We start from the raw sequence: 26,623 nt of genomic DNA on the forward strand, positions 1-26,623 counted from the left end.
ATCAATGACTTCCGATGCAAGGTATATGGCGATGGTCTCAAAGCCTTGGTTTTTCAGGGCCTATCAGCGGCGTTTGACACAATCGACCATGCCTTTCTCATGAAAGGATCACGCTTTAACAGCAAGATGCTTAGTTGGGCTACACTCCTTTCTGTACAACAGATCCCAATGGGTCAGTCTCGAAAAGTTCTTCTGGGGTGTTCTATGAGGCTTAATTGGGTCACCTGTTTTAAAATACACTTAGAGACCCTTACCCACTTTCTACTTTAAGCGTGGTCCATTTTTATTATATGTACGCAGATTACATGTATCTCATTTTCAGCCTCCCGCAGGGCTCTAATCACCTATCAGGGGACTAAATATTGTATTCCCTGTTCAACACCTTAAAATATTCCAGATAGCGGATGGTTGGTAAACTTCTGAATCCCAGCCTCTTAAAAACTGAGGTGTTGCTTACATCCACATTGTGCTCAGTTTCAAATAATGAAATCTAGCCTACCACAATAGGACCATTCCCCTCACTTGCAAAATCACCATGAAATGTAGACATTCCCGTGGATCAAAATATTTCATTAGATAATGAAGAAGCCAGGGTGGGGAAAACATGCTTTTCCCCACTGAAACTTTAAAAAATAATATTCCTGTTTGTTAAAACCGTCTGTACTATCCATTTACAAATTCAGCCTTGTTAAAATTAAATACATTTTATTGATCTAGCTGCTTCAGAAAAAGTACTACATCAACTCTAATTCATACAAAACATGGCTGGGGCTAATAGCCAATCTCTCTAGAAGAGCTCAATCTCTTCAACTCTTGAACCACAACACTCGTTACAGTGTGGAAACATGACATTTTTAAAGCCAAGACAGTCATCCACAAAGTTGTGTATCAGAATACTGCAGCTTTCATTCAGTTGCTATTCGGACAAATCTGCCAGACCATTGTAGTCCGTCAATCAAGTGCTGTTAGTAGTATTCAAAGTGAGACGGGGTAGTTTCTCAATTAAAGCTTTCTTGATAGCAGGATCTAAAACCAGGAATGCCTGTCAGTTGAAATACATAAGCAGACATGTTTAGCTAGAGTTAGAAATTTCTTAAAAACCTGAGGGCAGATTTAAGGAAAGTGGCGCATCACCCAGTGAAGTGCCTCTTTCCTTGCGCCCCCTAGCGCTCCCTTTCCGCCACCATGCGTGCGCTATCTAAGATACGGTGCACCATGGCGCAGGGTAGGGGGCAATAGCATCAAAATTATTCATGCTATTGATGTACTGTTCAGGGTTAGATCCAAAATTATGGCGCTAACCCTTAACAGTACACTGGGGCCAATTGTAAACAATGGTGTGCCCCTTTTTAACGCCTTTTCTGAGCAGGCATTAAATGTTTTTTTTAAAATGACGCAAAGGAACCTCTTAGATTTCTTTGCGCCATTTTATCAGCCCCCCAACGGGGAAACGCCTACCTTTCATACAGTATGCATAGGACATGCATAATATAATGCAAACGGTTACAAAGTGGAGCAATGCATGCATTGTGCCACTTTGTAACTATGGAGCAGGGAAAAGGCCACTTTAGCGTCGCCTTAGTGTAAAATAAATTATGCTAAGGTGGCGCTAAATTGATGCTAAGCCCTCTTAAATCTGGGCCCTGATTTTTTACTTTAATTGCCCCTTTCTTTTAATTTAGTTTTTCTTACAGCTGTTATGTCATTTTATCCTTAGAAACAAGAAGTCTTTCATGCATGTTGCAATCAATGCATTAAATTGAATATATAGAATCATACTTCTCTCCCATTGTAAAAACAAGTGCCATAACCTCCAATGTGTGTCTTTATCTCCAAATATTTAATATATTTAGCAGAAAATAGCAAAGTAAAAAATAGGTTGGTGCCTTTTGGGGACACTTAAGTTAGGTTGGCATATTATGGCTTGTATATGTGGCATAGCATCTGAAGCTTGGGATTTGAAATCGTTACGCTGTATTTTAGGTTCAAAACTCCTATTTATTTGAAAGGGGTAGTCCCAAAGAATGTTTTTTGGGCACCAGGGGCCAGATGTACCACTATTTAATTTTGCTATTCTCTAATTGCGATTCATTGCAAATCGCAATTAGAGACATGCAAAATGAAATGTACAAATGTGCCTCAGACACATTTAGTGATTCACAATAGGGTCGCAAATTACCTACCTCATTAATATTCAAGAGGTAGGTCGCAATTTGCAGCCCCATTGAGAATGGCCACACTCAAACGGATGGTGGCCTGCTGGGGACAGGAGACCACCATGTCTGTGACTGCTTTTCCAAAAAGGCAGTTTTTTTTTTTTTTGTAATGCAGCACATTTTCTTTTAAGGAAAACGGGATGCATTACAAGCCAAAAAATGAAAAGTTTCCTTTTCATCTGCTCTGAAAAAATGTTGCCGTCCCCATTCACAAAGGGGAAGGGGTCCTTTGGGACCCCTTCCTGTTTGTGAATGGGTTACCACCAACTAAAAGTTGGTGGTAACTTCGAATGTTTTGCGACCGCATTCAGGGTCACAAAACAGGGATACATGTCATTGCGATTACTGTTTGGAAGGGACACCTTCGGCACGCTCCTTCCAAATAGCGGCTCGCAGATCTAATTTGTGATTAATTAAATAGATTACCGAATCGCAAAATAGTATTGGTACATACCAAAATGCTACATCTGGCCTTTACAGCCTTCAAACTAGCTACCAGGTGAATATGCTCTTCCATAAAACTGGAAAGGACAATATTTTTGCAATTAAATTGCCGTATTTGATATTTTTGTAACCTGCATACACATGGCGCAAATTCGAAATGTAAGCCTTCGGAATATTCACTCAACTCACATTTGCAGCCCTGCAACTTGACCTTAATCACAACTGAGTGACAACAGAGTTTAGACCTGTGTGTTAAAACATAAAAGCCAAACCATTTTGCTTTATAAATGACGGATTTACCACTCTTTTAGTTAGCTGTAAAAGTGCATTAAACGTTATGCACAGGTGCTTAATGTGAAAATCATAAATGTGAAATGTTTGACTTGCTAACATGGGATTAGAGCATTTCACCACGTTTGTACAATTGGTAGTATTAAATGGACATTTCGTCTTAAAATCTATTTTCACTAACTTCTGTTAGAAAGTGACTAGAAACAATTTTTATAGAAGATAGATAATTACCTAAAATAAAATCAATGAAGCTATTAAATTTCTAGTAGCTATGCTGCTGGAATTACTTTGGTAACCTCCTTAAAAGTTTGATCACTCTGAACTAGTGGCTCAACCACTCCTTCCAGCTGAACCTCCTGGATGAGAAGTATTTAATGTTCGTACACTTCACAATCTCTGTGGCGAGATGGCTAAGCCTTTTCACAGCCCGCTTGCAAATTCAGCCAACTGACATGCCACACCTACTCGTCTACATCTAGATCATTGACAGAATATGGGAAACAGAAATATTTTGCGAAAGGAATATTGTGTCAAAAATACCAAGAACCAAAATATTGAGAAGGTAAGTGTAAATAGGTTTATATAGATTTACTATTCCTAACTCCACATCTACGTACCTTGAAGATATATATAGATCGTCAAAGTACATGTATGTGGAGTTATATATAGTAAAACTTTGCTTACCTATAGAAACTTCCTTTCATGATGTTTTTGTCCTCGATATTCTTGACACAATATTTTGTCCCACAATATTTCTTTCTCCTGATATTCTGTCTAAATGTCTCCATTTATATTACAGTGCTTTCCTTTGAATGGAAGGACCAATACTTACTCCATCATGGAGGACCAGATGTGTCTGGAAATGTTTACATTTTCGTTGACCCTCAGGAGGCCAGAGTGGGTTCGCTGTGGAAGCGAGAAAGAAAGGGAGAAAACTAGGAAAGACTTAAAGCTGCTGTTTTGAGAAATTGAAGCACAAGCAAATTTGAGATTATTTTTTTAGTAAGGCATTTCTGTCCGAAAGGAATTGGACGCAATGCTGTAAAACGTAGACAGGGAAGTATTGGAACTTTTGCTGGGCAGGGTTAAGGATGTGGTCAAATCGCAAACAAGTTAATTATTTAAACTTCTGGAACTCTGCTCTGGAAAGGGAAAGCTGAACGGGACAGAATAACAGATGAAGACAATCATATGTTTGCTGGAATAGTTCTCATTTGCCGGACAAGGGATTGTACAGAGGTGTTTCCAGTGTTATCTGGAAAACACAGACCTGGAAGTAGCTCCTAGATTTGGGGGAGCTAGCCTCTTGCTGACTCGTAAGGACTGAGGAGGTCCAGTTCCTAAGTATGGATGCATGCCTGCTGTTGGATCATGTATTCTGAGAGAAGGTTCAAGGAATTAATATTGTGAAAGTCTCTTAAGTTTCCTTCTTGATTGTGTGAAGAAAGAGCAACTCATTCTAGTATACACAGTGCCATCTTGCACTTAATAAACAAGTAAAAGGTGTCAGTGTTTTCATATGAGGCTACCAGTTAGGAGGAAAAAACCATGAGGGCAAAAGAATCCCTTGGAAATCTTGATGATTCTTCATCGAAGATGATGAAAGAATCAAGGGCTGATAAGCAAGGCACCTAAACTACTCCGAAACATGGTGGAGGAAGAGCTAGGCATAAGATCTTCAGAACTAGAAAATCCAAATTCGGAATCCAGCTGCTGAAAATACAGCAAATATCAGTGGGAAAACTGATTCAAAGTGGACCATGAATGTGACAAAAGAAAAGGGATGAAACTCACTGCAGCACATTTATCGCAACATAATGTCTCTTTATATATGGTCCAGGCAGGACATGTGATTGCAGCAAAGGAAGCTAGTGTGAGAAAGTAGCCTCTTTCTAGCATGGTTACCCCCACTTCTGAACTGTTTGTGAGTGTGTGTCAGTGTGTTTTTACTGGGATTCTGCTAGCCAGGACCCCAGTGCTCATAATTTATGACCTAATGTGTATTCCTGTGTAGTGCCTAACTGTGTCACTGAGACTCTGCTAATCAGAACCTCAGTGCTTATGCTCTCTCTGCTTTTAAATTTGTCACTGTAGGCCAGTGACTTCATTTACCAATTTAACTTGGCATACTGGACCCCCCTTATAAATCCCTAGTATATGGTACCTAGGTACCTAGGGCATTGGGGTTTCAAGAGATCCATATGGGCTGCAGCATTTCTTTTGCCACCCATAGGGAGCTCAGACAAACCCTTTCACAGGACTGCCATTGCAGCCTGCGTGAAATAACGCACATGTTATTTCACAGCCATTTTCACTGCACTTAAGTAACTTATAACTCACCTATATATCTAACCTTCACTTGCTGAAGGTTAGGTGCAAAGTTACTAAGTGTGAGGGCGCCCTTGCACTAGCAAAGGTACCCCCACATAGTTCAGGTCCATTTCCCCAGACTTTGTGAGTGCGGGGATGCCATTACACATGTGCACTACATATAGGTCAATACCCATATGTAGCTTCACAATGGTAACTCCAAATATGGCCATGTAACATGTCTAAGATCATAGAATTGTCCCCCATTCCAAATCTGGTATTGGGGAGCCAATTCCATGCATCCTGGAGGCTCCACCGTGGACCCCCAGTACTGCCAAACCAGCTCTCTGAGGTTTGCACTGCAGCTACAGCTGCTGCCACTTCACAAACAGCGTTCTGCCCTCCTGGGGTCTGGGCAGCCCAGTCCCAGGAAGGCAGAACAAAGCATTTCCTCTGAGAGCAGGGTATTACACCCACTCTCTTTGGAAATAGGTGTTACAGGCTGGGGAGGGGTAGCCTCCCCCAGCCTCTGGAAATGCTTTGAAGGGCACAGATGGTGCCATCCTTGCATAAACAAGTCTACACCGGTTCAGGGACCTCTTCTCCCCTTCTCTGGTGGGAAACTGGACAAAGGAAAGGGGAGTGACCACTCCCCTGTCCATCACCACCCCAGGGGTGGTGCTCAGAGCTCCTCCATTGTGTCCCAGACTTCAGCCATCTTGCTTTGCAAGGTGTGGGGGCACTCTGGAGGGCTCTAAGTGGCCAGTGCCCGCAGGTGGCATCAGAGACCCCTCCTGATAGGTCCATACCTGATAAGGTAGCCAATCCCCCTCTCAGGGTTATTTAGGGTCTCTCCTGTGGGTTCTCTTCAGATTCTGGTTGCAAGTTTCCTTCAGGAATCCTCTGCAACAACTTCAGACTCTTCTGACCTCGGATCAACCGCAGCCTGCTCCAAGAAACGCTGTAACTGCAACAAAGTGTCTACAAGAGACACTTTTCTTCAGCAACCTCAGCTCCAAGTCAGCAACTGCAACAGTTTCCATGGTGTGCACGCTCTGGGGACTCCCTGTCTCCATCCTGCACCAGAAGAAATCTCCCGTGGAGTGACGGAGTCACTCCCCTGCTCCAAGCAGGCACCTTCCAAGATGACGACCGGTACACCGGGACTCCTCTCACAGCGATGAGCGTGCTCCTAAGGACACAGAGGGTGGACATCATTGACAAAGACTGTCCTGAGGTCCTGCTGATGCAATTTGGAGGAGGTAAGACCTTGCCTTCCCCGAGATCGACGGGACCCCTGTGTACTGCATCTTCTTCGCCTCCTGAGGCCTCTGTGCACTCTTTGAAAAATTCCTTTGTGCACAGCCTGGCCCAGGTCCCCAGAACTCCATCCTGTGACGCACAACTCACTGAGTTGTTCTCCGGCGGCCTGGAACCTTCTTTTGTTGTGCTGCATCAACTGTGTTTTGCACATCCTTTGAACCCAGATCCTGCGATTCCTGGGGGTGCTGGCTGGTATCCTGAGTGCTCTCTAAAGTGCTGAGAGACCCCTCTTCCTCCTCACACAGAATTGAGGCCCCCAGGTCCCTCCTGGGTCCATCCAGCGCCATTTTGATGCAAAACGTACTTTTGCCGTAGCCAAGGCTTGTTGGCGAGTTCCAACACAAAATCTCGTCTGCAACGATATTCACACCTTGGACATCATTTGCATCACGCAGGAACCCACTGGCATCTTCCTAGGGTGCATTTCTGTAGTCTTCGACTAACTGGAGACTCTTCTTTTGCACCCTCTTCTGGATTGGCAGGGGCTCTTGTCCTTCCTGGAACTTCTTTCGACTTCTGGACTTGGTCCCCTTCCTTTGCAGGTCTTCAGGTCCAATAATCCAGCAGTTGTTCTTTGCAGACTTGGTTGGCTGCTGCAAAATCCCCAAAACAAGGTGTAGTGTGTCCTAAGGAAACTTGCAGTACTTTACTTCTGCTTTTCTGGGCTCTGAAGTGGGGCATTTACTTACCATTACTGTATTCTTACTCTCCCAGTGATTCGGCACACACTACACCTGTCTAGGGGGGAATTTGTGGTTCACATTCCACCTTTTTAGTTTATGGTTTGTGTTGCCCATAGACCTATTTTCTCCCATTGCATTCTATAGGACTTCCTACTGTATGCATTGTTCTATTACTATTTACTTGTCTAATTTTGGTGTCTAGTGTACATATTGTGTATAATACTTACCTCCAGAAGGAGTATTGTCTCTAAGATATTTTTGGTACTGTGTCACCCAAATAAATACCTTTATTTTTGGTAACACTGAGTATTGTCTTTACTTGTGTATAAGTACTGTGTAACTATAAGTGGTATTGCGTTAGCTTTGCATGTCTCCTAGTTCAGCCTAAGCTGGTCTGCTATAGCTACCTCTATCAGTCTAAGCTGCTACAACACTACTACATTTCACTAATAAGGGATAACTGGACTTGGTATAAGGGGTAAGTACCTATGGTACCCACTATAAACCAGGCCAGCCTTCTACAGCTAGTACTATTTTGGCTTGGGAACTTCAGACAACAAACACTAGGAAGATAATCATCTTGGAAAAGCATATCTTTAAGGGTAACCATTCCTTCTTCTGCTAGATAATGGTATCTTCCAGGCATGGGAAGATGCCTTCGTTTGGCATCCTTCTCTTTAAAATGCTCTCACCTTGCTGACTGCCCTCCCAAGACAATGTTCCACAGTGCCTCAGACACCGCCCTCCGACAGGCTGCGGAAGGGCCAACATGACAGATTGGCAGAGCAGAGGACACCATCCTCTGTGCTGAACACGAGTATCATAAATGTGCTACCTTATTCATGAATGGAGAGCCCAGTGAAGATGCTGTTGTATTTGGCGTGTTTTGAAAATCTTAAAGAATGAGGAAGATATGTACACCTGGTAGATAACAACCAAACCACTGGTAACTGGACATTTGACTGTTGGCCTTCATAAGAGTTGTGAGAAGCCTTTTTACAACTTGCCTTCGCATGATGCCCAATAAGACTTTCCTGAAAGTTTGGAGCACCAGATGAGAAGCTAAAGAACTTGTCAAGACGTAGTGGAAAGCCCTTGCAATTGGATGCAGCAGACTGGTATCTGAAGAACCAGCCCTCAAAGCTAGACATTTATTTCTATAAGCTGCAATTTACCAATAACATTTGCTGCTACATGGGAGTAACTGGTTTGAAGTAAAATACTTCCCAAAAATAGTTACTTTTAAACAAAATCCTTAGGCGCATTGCCTTGCTCCAGTGCCAAAAACAATGTTAAAAGCATTCAATTTATTTTTAGGTAACTCCTGAGCCCTACATCATGATCACTTGATTTTTGTCGTTTTGAACATTGCATAGCGTTCTTTTAAAACTGATTTTTTTCTGTCTTATATAACATTAATGTTGTTATGGTGTTGCTGTTTATGTACACATGCAATTTTCTCCGAGGTAGACCTTGATGCATCTGCTAAGCTAGCAAGGCCAAAATAAGGATTCCTCACAGAAACCTGTTTACGTAATAGACATTTGATTGTTTGGACTTTGTAGGTCAGCCACAGCTTACTTAAAAACAATGGCCTCCTGCTCAAAGTTCAACAATGTGGTTTCCTACAGAAGATAATCTGTAAAATAAACAAGTATATGTTGATACTTTCAAGAGAACAGGCTCAAAGGTGTACTTATTTAACCTCGGCCAAGAAGTACCTTTGCATAACATGACCCCAGTGATCCTTACCTGTCTCAGACCTCTCTTTCTCCCTAATGGTTGTTGAAGAAGGTTCTGCTGACCGGGTTCGCTCTGAACACTTGCTACCCTGTAAAATTGGAAACGTCATTAACATAACAGTATTAGCAGGAAGTACACCTGTATGTGATGATGAAGGAAGGTGGAATGGCCCTTACACAAGACTAAGATCAGTATTCACAATTGGAATTTATACAGAACACGAGACAAATAGGCCCTGAACTCACTTTACAGTCAAGCACTATGGAGACATACTTTGCATGCAGCCACATACGTGTGAAACTATTTCAGTGCTAGTTCAACCTGTCACAAGCTTATAAAGAAAGGGAGGGTGAGAAGGACAGTGTTTTAAAAAAAGGAAACACTACCTACCTGGTGATTCTTGTATATTTAATACACAGACACCTCCGTGTTATATGCCTCTTACACCCCTCTAGAGCGGGTAAAAAGATTGATATACAACTTCAAATAATGTGAGGCTCACGGACCCCTACAAAACCTCGTAGTTCTTTCTCCTTATCACAGTTCTTACTTCATTCATAATAAGTCACCATCCCAGAGACAGCCAATCAATTTCCCTCATAAGAAAAAAACAAGCTGTTCAATTTTTAAAAACAGTCAACCTATTTTCGTGTGAGCAACAGGAGTCAAGTTGTTTGGCATCTATGTTATTGCATTTCTTTGAAAGCAACGCCTGTGAAAGGTCAAGGTGTCTCACTGCTACTATTGGTAGGAAGCACTGCCAGGAATAGTGTGAGAGGACTGTTCTGACTATTTGGTCTGCCCTGAACTTTTGATTTTGGATCACCTGGTTCTTGACCTTTTACTGTGAGGGAGCCTCATGGTTTGGGACTCACCCACAGTAAACTCATAGTAAAATGGACTGCACGTGTTTATCAATGATGCCACCTTGTTAAGCAAAGGCTGCTGTGATGCAGAAAGGGTAGGATGCCCAGGGCTGGTTACATGTGATCATGTGTGCTCACGTGTGTTCACCGGTGTGAGGACTGCGCAGGGAGGATTTGTGGTGTACACAGCCCAAGAACTGCGCTTAGGTAGTCCAGCGCAGAAGGGACCATGCAGAGTAGGTGGTGACCTGGAGTAGGCTTTTTGAGATAGATGCACACATATGAGGGATAGTCAGTATTCTTTACTGTCTTGACTGAAGTGACACACCCTTATATGCCAATGGGAAAGGCTGGCCTAAGGTGCAACTTCAGTCCCCTAGGGTCCACAGACTCCAGAGTTACACCAATGTTCACTGTAACTTGCATGAAAAGAATAATGCTGTAGATTACAAAAGCATATTTGTACTGCTTATGGGTCATCCAGGATTGTCATTTTTCTCTGACTCAGCTCATGATTAAGGCCAATGCCTTGCATCAATTATCCAGCTGTCATTCCATGCCGGGCCTGACCCAAGCCCCTTAGTGAGGAGGGGCTCCTTGGTGGAATTTTAGGGAGAGGCCCTGGCAGAAATGTCAGGAGGAGGAGCCGAGTCTTTCAGAGAACATGTGGCAACTGACTCCTGGATGAAGCCATTTTGAGCTGTCCCAGAAAACTCGTCAGGAAGGTTGAAACAGCAGCAGATAAGTGATGTGGCACATCAGAGCAGGCCAGAGGCGCAGCCCTGCCCCCACTTAAAAGGTCTAACACAAGGGAGGACTCACTCTCTTGAAATGTGCTTTTGCTGAAGAACCTTGGAAGAAGGAGCCCCCTGACTGTCCCCAGGAGTAAGGACTCTGACATTGATAGACCCCAAGACCAGTGGAGAGAGACTGGGCTCTGCACCAGGAGGTGAGAGGCCCAGAGTGAGAGCAAGGGGGAATTTGGCACATGGAGCCAGGGAAACAAGCTCTCTGCCAAATTCATCATCCTTTCAGGCCAGCAGGCCTGATGAAAGGGCTCCAGGTGGCTAGGGCTCGCCACCAGAAGCAAAAAGAGCCAAAGCTCGTTGAAAATGGCCCATCGGGGCACAATATGTCCTCATTCCAAGTGTGGTGCCCTTTGACCTAATTCAGGCGGCGAAGCACATAGGGCTCTGCAGCCATGCTGAATTCCTTCCCCTGGGGTGGGCCAGGACCTGGGGGCTGCCCCAAAAGGAAAGTGGAGCCAGGAAGCAGCATCTCATGCACACTGTGGAGATTGCCAGAGGGGATCAAGACCCCATCCTGGGGCCCAGCAAGGAAGCACAGCCGGAGAGCGCAGTCACGGCACCCGGGAAGATGGTTGTTGGGACCTCACACACAAGTAAAGAAGGGGATGCCGTCGCACCCCTGTGAAGATGGGTGGAGGGGCCCCGGATCCCATCCCAGGGCCCTGCAAAGAAGAGGAAGTCGGGGAGCGCGTTCCCTGTGAAGATGAAGGAGGGCCCAGAACCCTTCCCTGGGCCACTAAGGTGCCAAGAAGGGGGGGAGTGTCTCCGCACTCCTCTTGTGGCCACCCCAGCTGCAGCACCCAACACATCTGCCCGCTTACAACCAGGAGCCAGCTCCCACAGCAGCATGTGAAGGTGCTGGTCGTGGGGGGAGCTGACCAGAGCGGCTGGGGGTGGGCTCCCTGTGCCATTCCCAAATGAGCACATACATGTTGGAAAGTGGGGGTGTCCAGGTGGGACGGGGCACCCCCAAGGCAGTGATCGTATATCTGGCAGCAATGCGGCTCTCCCCAACTCAGTGGGAGAGCCACTAATAGAATATGCTCACTCCAGAGGGGGCGCCCCATACTGCCTGGCAAAGCACAACAATTTGGCCCTAAAAAGTGCTTGTTTTCAGCTTGTGGTGTCCCCATAAAGATGGAGTCACCACCAACAGAAATCAAGTGAATAGGGGGAGCTGTAGGAGCAGCACGGCCTCCCCCCACCAGGAAGTTTATGTCCTCACCCCAGATTGGGTGGGACTTGAAAATGATAGCCCCCCAATTGTTCCAACTTGTTTCAAACCAAGTCCCAGCTGGAACTTTTGTTTCAGGGTGATGAAACTTTGCCTTCTAGGGGCGAAGATCCTGGCTGCAGTTTTTGTGGCCTGAAAAGTGATAACAACAGGATTGTTATAATGGTGAATACTCTCTAGGGGTGAAATGTTATAAAAGAGATCACCTTCTAGAAGTGAAAGACTGTAATTACAGGTGTTTTTACGGTAATGAAGTCCTTTAGAGACTAGTTAAAATGGTGGCATGTTAAGCTAAATGTGTTTAAAAACATATGGCTGTAGTATGGTGGCCAATGATATGACTTGTAGCGGGTCATATGAAAAGGCACCCTTTAGGGGTGAAAGATGGTATTACATAATGAATAAGAACCAAGTGATGTCCTATAGATACTGTGTTAACTGTGCATCATTTGTATGTTGAATAACTCAATGTGGATTATGAAGAACCTTGGCCTACACCTCTTAAGGGTGTGGGTAGACCGCATAGATCATGCTGAGAGTAACCCTAGCAATGCCAACCACTCCAGTCTGCTAAGCCATGTTCCTTGTTGATGCTTATTTGAGTAATGAGTCTGACAGCCACTAGTGATCAAGGTAGATGTACTTTGTTGCCAGTATCAGGTGCTCTCATTCCCAAATTACAGTTAAATAGTGCATTAGACTACAAATGAATGTTCTGCCATGTAGGTTGTAGGTTTATACCACCCTTGGGAGAGAGGAGAATGATTACGTAATGTCATCCAAAAGTAATTCCATCAGTTTGTGCATATTTGTAAATTGCTGCAAAGTATTGAGTATTGAGTAGTGTGTGTGTGTAATGGATGTACTTCTACTTTATCAAAAGAAGAAGCACAGATTGGACAATCATTTATTGAGTGTTATTCTTGTGTGCTTAGCCAAACCACCTCCCTTGAGAAAGCCTTGGACTGCCCAGCAACTCTACCCTAGGAGAGTCAAGGGCTACAATGGGGTGTTTGGTTCCCAGGGGTGTGCGAGATCAGACCCCTTACTTATGCAGGCCACACAACTAATGACCCACCCTCCTACACATGGATTGAGCATTTAAGGCCTAGGGGCTCATTAATGTCGAAATGTATTACAGATACTCAGAATTTCTAAAAAGATGGGCTATTACTAGGGGAGATGGCTGTGAGGTATGATGGTCCCCCAGTTTATGTCTGGTTTAAGTAAAACATTGTTATGCTGCTGTTTGTGTTGCTTTATTTGTAGGGGGTATAGGCAGTGAGATGTTATTTTGTAGGGTTGGGGACCTGAGGGCACCCCTTCAAAGAGATATAAAGAATGACTTCTATTGTAAAAAGAAATACTGATATTTGGTGTCTATTTAAATTAGGCTGTGCAGAACTCCTGGATTTTCACTCTGTGGAATTTCACAGAGTTACCTAAAAACTCTGTAAGATTTTGCAGAATTCCGTGAGTGGCAGAATTTCGAAATGTCACTCTGCTTGTGTTGATTTTTAGCACGAGCGCTTGACCCGCACTATAAAATCAGCACGAACTGTACCATGTGGCGTGATAGAGGGCACAGCCTGTTACTGCTGCGCAGGTAGATTTTCTACTCGATCGACAGCTTTCACAGCATAGGCGGCAGCATTCTCAACGCGACTGGTAGCATACTTGTCACGACCGCCTGCATTGAAAAATTGTGCTGGGAGGCCTTATAGCACCTAAAAATCACATTAGGGGACACAAATTCTTGGTCCCCTAACTTAAGTTGGTGAGCCGTGCGCAAGAAAAAACTCTGCCATGCGTCAGTCGGCGGAGTTTTGCCAGAACTCTCAGCTCCAAGCGGAACGTGGAGTGGGCAAAACTCAGCAAACTCCGTCGGCAGAGCAGAATTATTTGCCCAACCCTAATTTAAAGCAGTTATCTTTAACGCCTCTGGTGCACACTACCTCCCTGATGAGGGTCTCAACCAGTGGCCAACCCAAGGGAGCGGGTTAAAAAATCCTCCGGTGTGTCACACCAGAGAATGTTTTTAGTTTTTTTAGAAAACCCCCAAGAGACACAGAAGAGCACCTCATCCGCCCCCTCCCCACCCCTCCACCTGCCTCTTTGTGACTTGAGCACGCCGTGAGGCGTGCTGACATCACACTTGTTTTCCCCATCAGAGCAGGAAGCAGCAGGTAAGGCCACTTCCTACTCTGGTGGAGAAAACCGGCCCAAACGGGTCTCCCCACAGTTTGGGAAGGTCTCGTTTGAAAGGGGAGGTTCTCCCCTTTCAAACGAGGTTTTCCTGAAACGGTTTCCTGTCCCTCCTGTGATTGTGGGCCACAAAACCCCACTAGACTCCAGGGAATTCACTTGGAGGGGTCGGCCCCCTCTGGTAATGGGCCGCCTCCCTCCCCTCCGCCCCCATGCGCCCCCACCCCCCACGGCACTATTAAAAAAAAAATCAAAGTGAGATTACCCCTGGGGGGGCGTGATCGAGCCCCCCCCCCGGGGTTAAAAAACAAAACAAAAAAACATTATTTTATTTTATTTTTACAATGAAATTGACAGGGGGTCGCCAGTGGGCAGGGCGACCCCACCGCGGGGTCAATTTTTTTTTAACAGTTGTATGGTTTCGCTGGGGGCCACTATGGTCACAGGGAAATCATACAACTATACAAAAAAAATATGTAGAGCTTTATATATCTATATATATATAGATATATATATAAATATATATCTATATATAGATTTATATATAAATATATATCTATATATATATATATAGATATAGATATATCTATCTATATATATATATATATATATATATAGAGAGAGAGAGAGAGAGCGAGAGATCACTTTTGTCAGTGTGTGTGTGGTTTCCCTGGGGGCTGCGATCAGCCCCCAGGAAAACCACAGCTACATGTAAAGGTGATCTCTTTTATATATATATATATATATATATATATATATATAGGTTATATACAGTTGCAGCTTGCGTCTTCAAAGCAATGGACATACTTCAACTTACGTGTTTCAACTCTAGCTTTTAGGCAGCAATAAAAAAGTCTAGTAACTCTTGTGATTTTGTTTCTGCTACAAAAGGATCTGACTTTTTGTTTGGTGGCAGTTTTGATGCCATAAAGTAGCGCAGAAGGTTTATCTGTATTTTATGTAAATAGCTGAGTGGATTAGTAAAGGCAGCCATTACCTGCGCTATAATGCAAATGAAATGTATGTGCAAGGTGGGCAATGGAGAGTAGAAGGGCACTCTTGCTGGGTGGTAGTGAGGGAATCCGAGGAAGGAGGTCATGGGAGTGGGAGCACCAATAATGATTGTTGGACTTGGCGCCAGAGACGCTAAAGACTGTGACGATTAGTATGTGACAAGGTGACACACACACACCAGCAATTTTGTCTACGCAGGCTAGTGTTTTAGAGTGAGAGTATAGCCAGTAGCAGAGATGGCGTCTCGTTGGATGACTGCTACTCAAGCCCTAACTTGGGTTATAGAGGACAGCTCTGACGTAGGATCAGAGACAGAGACAGCAGATACTGAGACAGCATCTGAGGGATAGGACAATGGCGCAGACTCTGGGAGTGATGTTTCCGACAACTCCTCTTACAGTGATTCTGAGGGAGGTGATAAGGACGGTCCAGCTGTCCCTTCGCAACCACAGTCTGTGCAGCAGGACAATAGCGGGTAAGCCCAACCCAGAGGGCAGGTGCATGTGGCAGTAAGCACAGAGAGAGTGCTCTCTTGGGAGCTCCCCAATTTAATTCAGCCCCAAATTCCACCGCCCAAATCATATTGTGGAGATATCAAAATTATCTATCACAAAACAACCTGCTTTTGTAAGGCAGGCACCTGCGCTTTTGATCCTGGGCTCGATGGCCATATAGGGAAACGTACCAAACCCAGACATTTCTGGAAACTAGACACCCGGGGGAGTCCACAGAGGTGTGACTTGTGTGGATTCCACAAAGGTTTCTTACCCAGAATACCCTGCAAAGGTGAAATGGTGAATAAAAACCCTATTTTTTCTTGCATTTCTGTCACACAAACTACAAGAATATGCTGGGAAGTTGGTGACTTTAGCACTGCAAAGCCTTTGTTGATACATTTTCAGGGAAAAAATACATGCTTTCTTCTGCAGCCCTTTTTTCTAATTTTTCTGAAAAAACTAACTTTTAGCTCTATTTTGGCTAATTTCTTGGTCTCCTCCAGGGGAACCCAAAACTCTTGGTACCCTCAGAATCCCTAGGATGTTGGAAAAAAGGATGCAAATTTGGTGTGGATAGCTTATGTGGACAAAAAGTTATGAAGGCCTAAGCGCGAACTACCCCAAATAGCCAAAGAAGGGCTCAGCATGGGGGGAGGAGGGGGGTGGGGGGTGGGGGATGAGGGTTGGGGGGGGGAGTCTCATCAGCTAAAGGATTAAACTGTTGGGAGTGAGTCATGGGAGGGTGTGACTGAATGAATGCAGAAAACATCATACTAAAAAACTGTGCAGGAAAAACAAACAGTGAAAAATAAAAGAGGGCATGTATTTGAGTGAGCTTTTAAAAGACATGACTGAACATAACTTCAGTGTTCAAAATGCAGAGACCGGCTCAAGGTGTTACATATGACATGGGACAAATTGCCAGTTGGGTATGACAATTGAAATAGACAAGAATGAACGTTCATTTTTGTCAAAAGTTCTTGAAAGGATACGCATTTTTGCACTTTCGCTTACAATATATTTTAATTGCACTCCTAACATATATTGAAATATAGAAGTAACAATGAGCATTGCTTTTGGAATTGTTTTAAATACACCTCTTCCTGGAGATTTTACAAGAAATGCTTGGCTTGCTGCTTTCTTTTGCAGTGTATATATTTAGAGTGGAGAATAGAAAAGCACTACAGCATCTGCATTTTTTCTAAATTTTTTAGAGGATGTACCCTCAAGTCCCACTAAAAGTGTTTACATTGCCAGCAGTATTTCCCTTTTTACTTTTGTATGTGGGCATTAAAAAGCGTGAATGCTACTGATGTAAAGGCATTTTAACATGTAGTTCTTTTATAAGAGGTGTACAAAGAATTTCAAATACTTTTAAAAATATTTTTTCTAGAAAACAATATTTTTAATTTGGGTTTGTAGGGTTTAAAATAATTTCAAGCAAATACAATTAGACATAAAATTGTTGAGAACATTTGAAATACATGCTATGCATCAAAATGTGTTGATGTCCTCCTGGACTGCCTGATCAGGCTTTGCCGGCCTTTCACAAGAGGCAAGAGTGCAAAGAGTGGTCGTGCTACTGCAACATGCTAGTGCCAGGCACACACACAATCTTTTGATTTTGAAAGTAATTGAAGCTGCACCATAGACGTATAACCAGAGGGACATATACAATAACAGAAGTGTAAAAATGCTTAGTCTGAGCATGAGAATTTTGTACCTCCAAGTGGATCTTCTCCAGTGACTTTAGCTGAGCATCAAGGTATGGTATTTTGTGTTGCTCTCTGTCGCTCTGTATCAAAGTATGTCCAGAAAAAATCATTGCTGGCCCCCAAAAACAATTGCTTTTGGGCCCCACCTTCAAACACAGTCTCAAATTACCCACTGGGGGCAGTTAAATTACATTAGAAGCTTTGAGTATTTTCAGTAGGACAATCACAAATGCTGTGCATGCCGACCAACCTCATCAGCTGCTTCACAAAATGCAACAAAGTGAAGATTTAACGACTTATTGGAAGTGATAAGACAACAGCTCCAATAATTAAAGAACAGTGGCAGGTTCTGCTGTTGCTGCATGGCACCAACTTGAGAATAGGTCCATGAAAGTCATAGTTGTTTCAAAAAGATCAGATGATGCATATTCACATATAGGGTGCCAAGATAATCGTCCTGTGTTGTGGTTTAGGACTTGAATGAGCTATGTGAGTCCAATGTTGTCGAGGCTCTCAAGAAGGGCGGTGGAGTCGGGGTCTATTGGGTCGTTGAGATGAAAGTTAAGTCACCAAGCAATAAGAAGTCATTGGATCCTACGTCGCTGAGGGCAATGAAGTTGGTGAGGAGGTTGCAGAAGGTGATGTGTGCTCCATGTGGTCGGTATGCAAGGGTGCTTGTGATGGTTGTGGCGCTGCTGAAGTGCAGTCAGAAATGCACACGTTCCATAAACGAGATGCGTTCATCAGTGAAGTGGTATAGGTGATGGTCTCTCGGTGGATGATTACGCGGTCCCCTGCAGGTTTGTGGTGCCTGTTCTGAAGGGCGATATTGTAGCCTGGATGGATGGTCGTGGTGATGGCTAGGGTGGATGATGGGTTGAGCTAGGTTTCTGTGAGAAAAAAAGATGTCTGAGGAGTGCGTATCGACCAGTGTGCTTACAGAGAGATCTGGTGTTAAAGAGCATGCATGTGATGTGGAGTGAGGTGTGTGTGTGTGTCAGGTGGAGTAAGAGTGTTGCTGCGAGAGAAGTGTCAGTGAGTACATGAGAGGTCCTACCATGGAGTGAGGTGTGGCGCAAATGCAGCTGTTGTGGTGGCATTTGATATTGAATGCTTGCAGGTGCAGGCGGGATGATGTGTAATGGTGGAGGTCAGGTAGACCAGGGTCCGTGCAGACAGGCTTGCCTTTGGAGAGCCAGTGGTACATCCGGTACGCAGTTGTGCAGTGGCTACCAATAAGTAGGTTCTGGGAGGCGGAGGTGGAAAGAAGGAGAAGGCCAGAGGAAGATATGGGAGAAGCAGGTAAGAAGAAGGGGGTGTGGGGAAGCAGCAAAGCCCAAGCAGGGGGGGGGGAGTTCCTGGAGAGAGGGGAGAAACGGGTGAAAAAAGAGGAGGAAAACAGTCATAGGCAAAAGAACGAAGCAAAGCAACCCAAATAGGCACAAGAAAAAGGCAAAGCACAACCAGGTACAAAAATTAAGTGAAGCAAGAGTGAAAGGGAAGATGTGAAAATGGCAGAGATTGCGAGATAAGGGTAAAAAACGCCTAGAGTGAAAGAGCAAGACAGATGCAGGCACAGGAAAGAGTAAGAAAAGGAGAGAAAGGTGAAGCAAGAGTGAAAGTAGTAAACAGGAGAGCAGAAGAGAAAAACTAACAGCAGTGAGAGAGGGAGAGAGGTGGAGTGCAATGAGGAGGGGCCTTGAGGCAGACAGCTGATCCAAAAGGGCCTTAAAATGGACAGAGGACCAGTCTAGGTAAGTTGGAGCTGGGGACAAGCACAGGAAAGAGATAGCCTTATTGATGGTTTCTACCAAAATTCACAGTTGGCCTCCTCCTTCTGGTTCTCACCTCCAATACCCAGAGAAAGTGATTGTGCTGAAGTATGGCTCAAAGAAGTCTAAATCCTCATTCAACTGCAGGAAACTCTTACAGATTTACATCCTACTTTGCTCTGCAGATTCATGGGCAGGCAGAATGAGTGCATATCAACATAATTGTCATAAGGAGCTATTTAAGTCACTACAGGTTTACCAGGTGTCACTCACTGCCATTGCTGGCCAACAGGATGTATCTGTGGGACGTGTAAAAGCTAATATGTCTGATAGAAATTTATTTGGGTATTTAGACAAAATATCAAAAAATAAATAATATGGACCAAAATAATGCGCAAAGAATATTGAGGGCAAAAATATTGTGAAGGTACATTTACATAGGTAAGCAAAGTTTCACTTTATATAACTCCACGTATTTAGACCTTGACGATACATATATATATATATATATATATATATATATATATATATCAAACTTCAAAGTACATAGACATAGAGCTAAGAATAGTACACGTGTACTTACCTATTTGCATGTAGCTTCTCGATATTTTGGTCCTCCATATTTTTGACACACTAATCTGTCGTCACAATATTGCTGCGTCCGATATTCTGTCAGTGATCTATTTATTTGCCTTGAAGGGAGAATAGGTATGCTCACATTCTAAGTATGATAATTTCCTCAGGAGACAATTCAGCGATTCTGGCCCCCCAAGCTGATGTTTTACCATCAGAGAACACAAAGCTCTTCTAGTGTGTTTCTCTAAGTCTTCATCTTCCTTGAGCCTGCACATGCTGTCTTACTACAGCCTGCCTATTCCCCCACTGGCTCGGATCTGGAGGAAGGCTACGTCGCGTTCCATGTTAGCTATGGATAAATTGCTTCTGTTTGTACATGATCTGGCACAGGGCACAGTGGAAGAGTTAGGATAAGCATTATCATTGATTCTTTATTTCATTCTGTTTCAGCTAAGACTCCAGCATCCTCACCTCAAAGCTTTAAGTTGAGCTGCCAAGGATACTCCAAGGAAATCCAGGAACATTGGCACTCAATGATTTGACAGTGCCTGTCCAGCACTGGTCCCATTTTTCTTTCTGATGTTAAGAAGGATTTGTATCACATGAAAAGAGATCTGGAAACAATTCCAGGCTTTCTGAAGCATGGTTGGGTTTCTGTTCAAGCTGGAAGTGTCAGTAGCCATATGTAGCAAAGTGCCACTGTTGGCATGGTTAACCCCCCCACACGTTTTGCCTAATGTTGATGCCAACTTTGACAGACCCCAGCACCAGCGTTCTTTCCCAAAATCTGTACCTTTGTTTCCACAATTGGCACACCCATGGCACACAGTTGAGTCCCTTGTAAAAGGTACCCATGGTACCAAGGGCCCTGTGGCCAGGGGAGGTCCCCAAGGTCTGCAGCATGTATTATGCCACCCTGGGGACACTCTCACTAAGCACATATACACTGCCTTTGCAGCTGGTGTGTGCTGGTGAAAAAGGCAAAGTCGACATTGCACCCCTCTCAGGGTGTCATGCCCACAAACTACTGCCTGTGGCATAGGTAAGACACCCCTCTAGCAGCCTTAAGGCAGAGTACACTATACCACAGGTGAGGGTATACCTGCATGAGGAATATAACTCTACAGTGTCCAAGTCCATACTTGGACATTGTAAGTGCAGTGTAGCCATATTGAGTATATGGTCTGGGAGTTTGTCATTATGAACTCCACAGCTCCATAATGGCTTCCCTGAATACTGTGAAGTTTGATAACAAACTTCCCAACACAATAAACCCACAATGATGACAGTGTGGAATTTATTGAAAAATGCACCCAGAGGGCATCTTAGAGATGTCCCCTGTATGTTAGCCAAACTGCTAGTGCAGGACTGACCAGCCTGTGCCAGCCTGCCACTTTCAGACACGTTTCTGACCACATAGGGTGAGAGCCTTTTGTGCTCTCTGTGGTCAGAAACAAAGCCTGTCCTAGGTGGAGGTGCTTCACACCTCCCCCCGCAGGAACTGTTACACATGGCGGTGAACCTCAAAGGCTCAATCCTCGGGTTAGAGTGCCCCAGGGCACTCCAGCCAGTGGAGCTGTCCGCACCCCCAGACTAAGCCCCACTTTTGGTGGCAAGTGTGACAGGAAAATTAGGGAAAACAGGGAGGAGTAACCACCCCAGCCAAGACCACACCTAAGGTGTCCAGAGCTGAGGTGACCCCCTCCCTGCAGAATTCTCCATCTTGGTTTGGAGGACAGGGACCAATAGGGTTAGGTTTGTGCCCCCCCCCAAAGGGAGTGAACACAAGAAGGGTGTAGCCACCCTCAGGGACAGTAGACATTGGCTACTGTCTCTGACCATTGAACCACCCCTAAATCCAGGATTTAAGGGCCTCCCTGAACCCATCTCACCACATTCCTGGTGACCTGACAAGAAAGAAGAGGGACTGCTAAGCTGACCCCCAGGAGAGAAGAAGGAAGACGACAACTGACTTGGCCCCAGCCCGACCGGCCTGTCTCCTGCTTAAAAGAACTTGCACAAGACCAGGGACGCATCCAGCGGAACCAGTGACCTCTGCCAAGCTACAGAGGACTGCCCTGCACCTAAATGGACCAAGAACTCCTGTGGACGGCGGCCCTGTCTAAGCAGAAACAACAACCAAGGACTCCAGACTTACTCCGAATGCATGAGTCCGGACTACTCTGCTCCCAATGCCCGCGGCCCTTGTCCAGGTGGCCCAACTGACTAGCGAGGATCCCCAGGTGATTCTGAGCAAGTATCCACACTGAGTTGACCTCTCCACCTGTCCACAACGACGCCTGCAGAGGGAATCCCGAGGACCCCCCAGACCGCGAAAGCCCCGGACAAAGATATCAGATGCCTAAAGATGCAGTGTACCTGCAGCTCCAAGGCCTTGGAGAACCCAACCTCCGGTGCAGTTATATTCAGCAGACGGCCCTCCTCCTCCCTGTCCAACCTGTGGTTTGCCAGAAACAACCTCCTGGACCTCGCCTGCAGCCCCTGAGTGACTCCAGAGGTCCCCTCATAGAGAATCATTGGAAAGCCGATGCCTTGTTTGCACCCTGCACCCGGCCGTCCCAGTGCCGCTGAGGGTGTGTGTTTGGTGCCTACGTGTGGCCCCCCAGGCTCCTCTAACTTCCCCAGGTCTGCCGTCTGAAGTCGCCGGCACTTACCTGCAGGCAGGTCTGATTCCGAGTGCCCCCAGTCTCTTTAGGAGCCCATATTAATTTTACCTACACTTTGACCTCTGTACCTGGCCGGCCTGTGTTGCTGGTGGTGGGTGTTTGGAGTTAATTTGAACCCCAACCTGTGGACTTCCTAACCCCAGAGACTGGAACTGTAAGTTGAGTACTTACCTGTAAATTGTATTAACTTTTCTGACCCCCAGGAACTGTTTCTGAAAATTGCACTGTCAACTTATTAACAGGTAATTGCCAGTATTTCAAAAACTGTATACCGTATCAATTTCAAACAAAGTACTATTGATACATGAGTGAAATACAAATCTATTGAAGTACTTGCCTGCAACTTGAATCTTGTAGTTATAGAAATACATGCTATATAAATACCATTGGTCTGGAGTTAAGTCATTGAGTGTGTGCTTCTTCTATTGCTTGTGTGTGTACAACAAATGCTTTGCACTACTCTCTGATAAGCCTAACTGCTCGACCACACTACCACAAAAGAGAGCCTTTAGTATTATCTACGTTAGCCCCTGCGAAATGCACTGATGTGTGGTTTTAGTTTAATTTTTAGGGCATGGATCATTTGGATGTGGCTGGGTATATCACTTTCACTAGCTTTTGACTGATATACCATTACATATTTAAACAGGTTTGTATATATGTTTGCAGCCTTGATAAAGTCCATGGGATGAAACACGTGCGGCTGCAGTTTTGTGAAGAATGTATCAATGTTCATATTGACTGTTGAGAATAAACCATTCCATCGTGTCAAAGATCCAAGCTGTCTGACTGGAACTCATTTTACTTACGAACAGTGTGCTTGCTGCTCTTTCTTTGTTTCATATTACTGTCCCTCATCCTAGTTTCAAGGTTGGGCCATACTTAACCCATGGGGACAGGGTGAGTTTACCCTATTAGCACTTGCCACTATGGATACAAAAGTAATGTGGACTTCTTTCTGTCATTTATTTACCTCTTATTGAAGGGTTATTGTTGAATGTGCAGGCCCTACAGAATTGTCACCAGTGAGGTTTGCCTCAGGGAAACATATGTACAAGGCCCTTCAGAAATCTATTTACAGTAGGGGATGTAAATAAAGAGGGTTGGTCATGCAGCTGCAAGAAGGCAAACAGCAGAAAGCTAACTCTTCAGAGTGCCGAAAGCAGAGCCCTGCTGGGCCAGGGTAAGGATAAAGGGCACAATATAAGAAAGGGAAACAGAAAGGAGATCAATGGACATTTCTGTACAATATGATACAAATTTCTTCCACCAGCAGGCATATGTGGTTGTGGCGGAGGGACTCCTGGCTGCCAGAATAATATTGAAGACTTTGGGAGGAATGTGGAAAGCTGTCAACTGGTGTGGCTCAATTTCTGCACAAGAAGGCAGACAGATGGCAGGTTCGGGTGGAGGGCCCTCACCTGCAGCTGTGACAGAAGATCCTCCTGAAGGGGCAGTCTGATAGGAGGACCCACACTCATGTTCAGTAGCTCAGGATACCAGACTCTCCATGCCCAGTATGGAGCCACAAGGATGACTTGGGCCCGGATGTTCTTGATCTTCTTGAGAACTTTGGGCAGGAGTAGTATTGCGTAAAGGCATACAGGAGGCCTAAGCTCCACTCGAGATGAAAAGTGTGTCAGAGCGAGAGCCGCCTTGGAAACGCCAGCTCGCAAAACTGCTGACCTTTCACATTCTTGGTGGAGGCGAACAGATCTTAACAAGCCTCTCCCCACTGCTGAAAGAGATCTTGCACCAAATTCGGATGTAGACGCCACTTGTGATCCACTAGGCATCAACGGATTACTTAGTACGCTCTAGCATTCAGGAAACCTGCCAGATGTTAAACCATCAGTGATATGCCCCGTTGGTGTAGCCATGTCTAAAGACGCAGAGCCTCTTAACAGAGGGTCCACGACCCCACTGTGCCCTGTTTATTGCAGTACCAATGGTGTTGGTGTTGTCCGTGAACACCTGCACTAGGATTCCATTTATGGAGGTTAGAAAGGCTTACAATGCTAGTCGGATCGCACAGAGCTACAGGAGGGACATCTTAAGGATTTTGGGGGCCAGGGGCTGAATATATAATAGGGGCCCTTGTTTGGACTAGCTTAGAATTTATGATCCAATTTCAGCTCTCAGCAGGGCAGCAACAGTACACAGGCACACTCATCTAAATTCTAAAGTTGTTATGTCTAATATTAAGGGATAGTGAGGTATGTTTTCAATAATGTATCAGAGCAGCAGCTCAGTAACAATACTGCAAAGAATCTCAGTGACCTCTTCCCATTTCTCATATGTGAGGTCCTCTTTTAATCTGAAAGAAACTTTTTTTTATGGATGTTGCATGAAACATAAACACAACATTTCTCTGTAAAATGCCTGACTCCCACATATCACTGCATTAAGAATAAATTAAAGGGAAACAGTACTTAAAGCAATCTGTTTAAGAATTATTCAAGGTCATCAGGGCAAGACTCTGCAGAACAGAGCTGGCTCTATCAGGGGGGCCCCTGAAAGGCTGTAACCCTGGACCGGAGCCCACTTTGCCCATGCCTTAAAACTTCTCTGATCTCCAGGATGTTTGTGTGGAGTCCGTATTCCGCCAGAGACCAGAGTCTTCTGATCTCTACCACTCCCAGATGACCATCCCATCCCAGGAGACCTCAATGGGGAAGGGAGACGGGTCTGCCTCTGACCCAGTAGCAGTTCGTTAGACACCACTGCAGGTCCTTTGCAGTTCCCTCTGAGATCTGGACCATGTCCGAGAGATTCTCCTGATGCTGCACCCATAAAAACATCGGGTCCCACAGTAGAGCCCATAAATGCCATCTGGCATGTTAATAGCCGGATGCAGGAGGCCATGAGGCCCAGCCCCCTCAGAGTCAGTCTCACCAAAACCCAGGACAGAGGCTGAAACATCGGTATGCTAGACTCAACGCTTGGGAGGATTAGCCCAAATCTGCACTGTGTCCAGAATAGCTCTGATGTAAGGGATCAGCTGAGAACGAGTCAGGTGTGACTTTGGCATGTTTATAGTGAACTCCAGTGAATGCAGTAGGTCCTCCGTAGTCTGGAGGTGGAAGATGACAGCCTGGGGCGAGTCTGCCTTCAGCAGCCAGTTGTCGAGATAAGGGAAGACTGACACCCCTGATCTGCACAGATGAGATGCAACCACCACTGTTGCTCTGGTGAACACCCAAGGAGCTCTGGTAAGGCTGAAGGGGAGCACGGTAAAGTGAAAGTGTTCATGGCCTACCGTGAACGACAAGAACCATCTGTGGGCAGACTGAACAGGGATGTGAAATTAGGCGACCTGCAAGTCCAACACTAACATCCAGTCTTTGGGATCAAGGGCAGACAAGACCTAAGCCAACGTGCGCTTCCTGAATTTCTCCTTTCTGAGGAAGAAGTTGAGGGTTCGAAGATCTAGAATAGGATGAAGACCTTTATCCTTTTGGGGACCAGAAAGTAGCGGGAGTAGCAACCACAGCTTACTTCTGGCACTGGTACACTCTCTATAGCTCCCCTGGCCAAGAGAACCCTGACTTCATCACGGAGCACAGCTAAAGGATCCTCCGTCACCTGGTCATACGATGGAGGCATAGAGGGAAGGTTGGTCTTGAAGGGGAGGGAGAAGTCCCTCCAAACAATCTGCAGGACTCACCTGTCTGCTGTTATGGACTGCTAGTGGTGGAGGTGATGGCGGTTCCTGCCACCAATTGCATGTTCATAATCTAAAAGGGCACGATTGGGAAGGTTTGGAGGCTGCAGGTGTCTGGCATGGTGGTTAGAACAGACTACCAGCTGAACGACCCACAAGATCGAGAAGAAACGCATTCTCGTCCACACAGATGCTGGGAAGCTTGTGTGGGGCAATGCCTGGGATACGGTTCGCACAGTTGAAAGCCCCTTCAGTTGTCACGAAAGGAGAAAGAGGCAGACTGGAGTGAAGCAGGACAGCTGAAAGACCCAATGACTTGGCCATTGCCCATGAGTACTTAAACAGCGCCGAGTCTGCCTTGTCTCCGAAGAGATGACTGCCATCAAAGGACATATATATGAGGAAAGTCTAGTCATCCCCTGAAAAACCAGATGTTCTCAGCCAGCCATGACGCCTGAGTGCCACGGTCATGGAAACCACTCTGCCCGGGAAGTTGGTCATGTCCAAACCACAGCTTAGAGTGAAAGCACCTGCGCCTCTCCCATTTCTGACTGATTGGGAGAGAATGGCCCGG

At 45.2% G+C, this 26,623-nt stretch overlaps 1 protein-coding gene across 1 annotated transcript in view; it reads right to left on the reverse strand.

The window, feature by feature from the left end:
- Positions 1–26,623, reverse strand: part of UNC80 (unc-80 homolog, NALCN channel complex subunit) — a 2,774,722-nt gene that overhangs the window by 111,432 nt on the left and 2,636,667 nt on the right. Inside the window, exon 60 of the mRNA XM_069225668.1 lies at positions 9,020–9,098. Within this exon, the coding sequence (XP_069081769.1) occupies positions 9,020–9,098 (79 nt within the window). The remainder of the gene's footprint in view (positions 1–9,019; positions 9,099–26,623) is intronic.

Source organism: Pleurodeles waltl, chromosome 3_1, assembly GCF_031143425.1.
Source record: "Pleurodeles waltl isolate 20211129_DDA chromosome 3_1, aPleWal1.hap1.20221129, whole genome shotgun sequence".
Classification (NCBI taxonomy): domain Eukaryota; kingdom Metazoa; phylum Chordata; class Amphibia; order Caudata; family Salamandridae; genus Pleurodeles; species Pleurodeles waltl.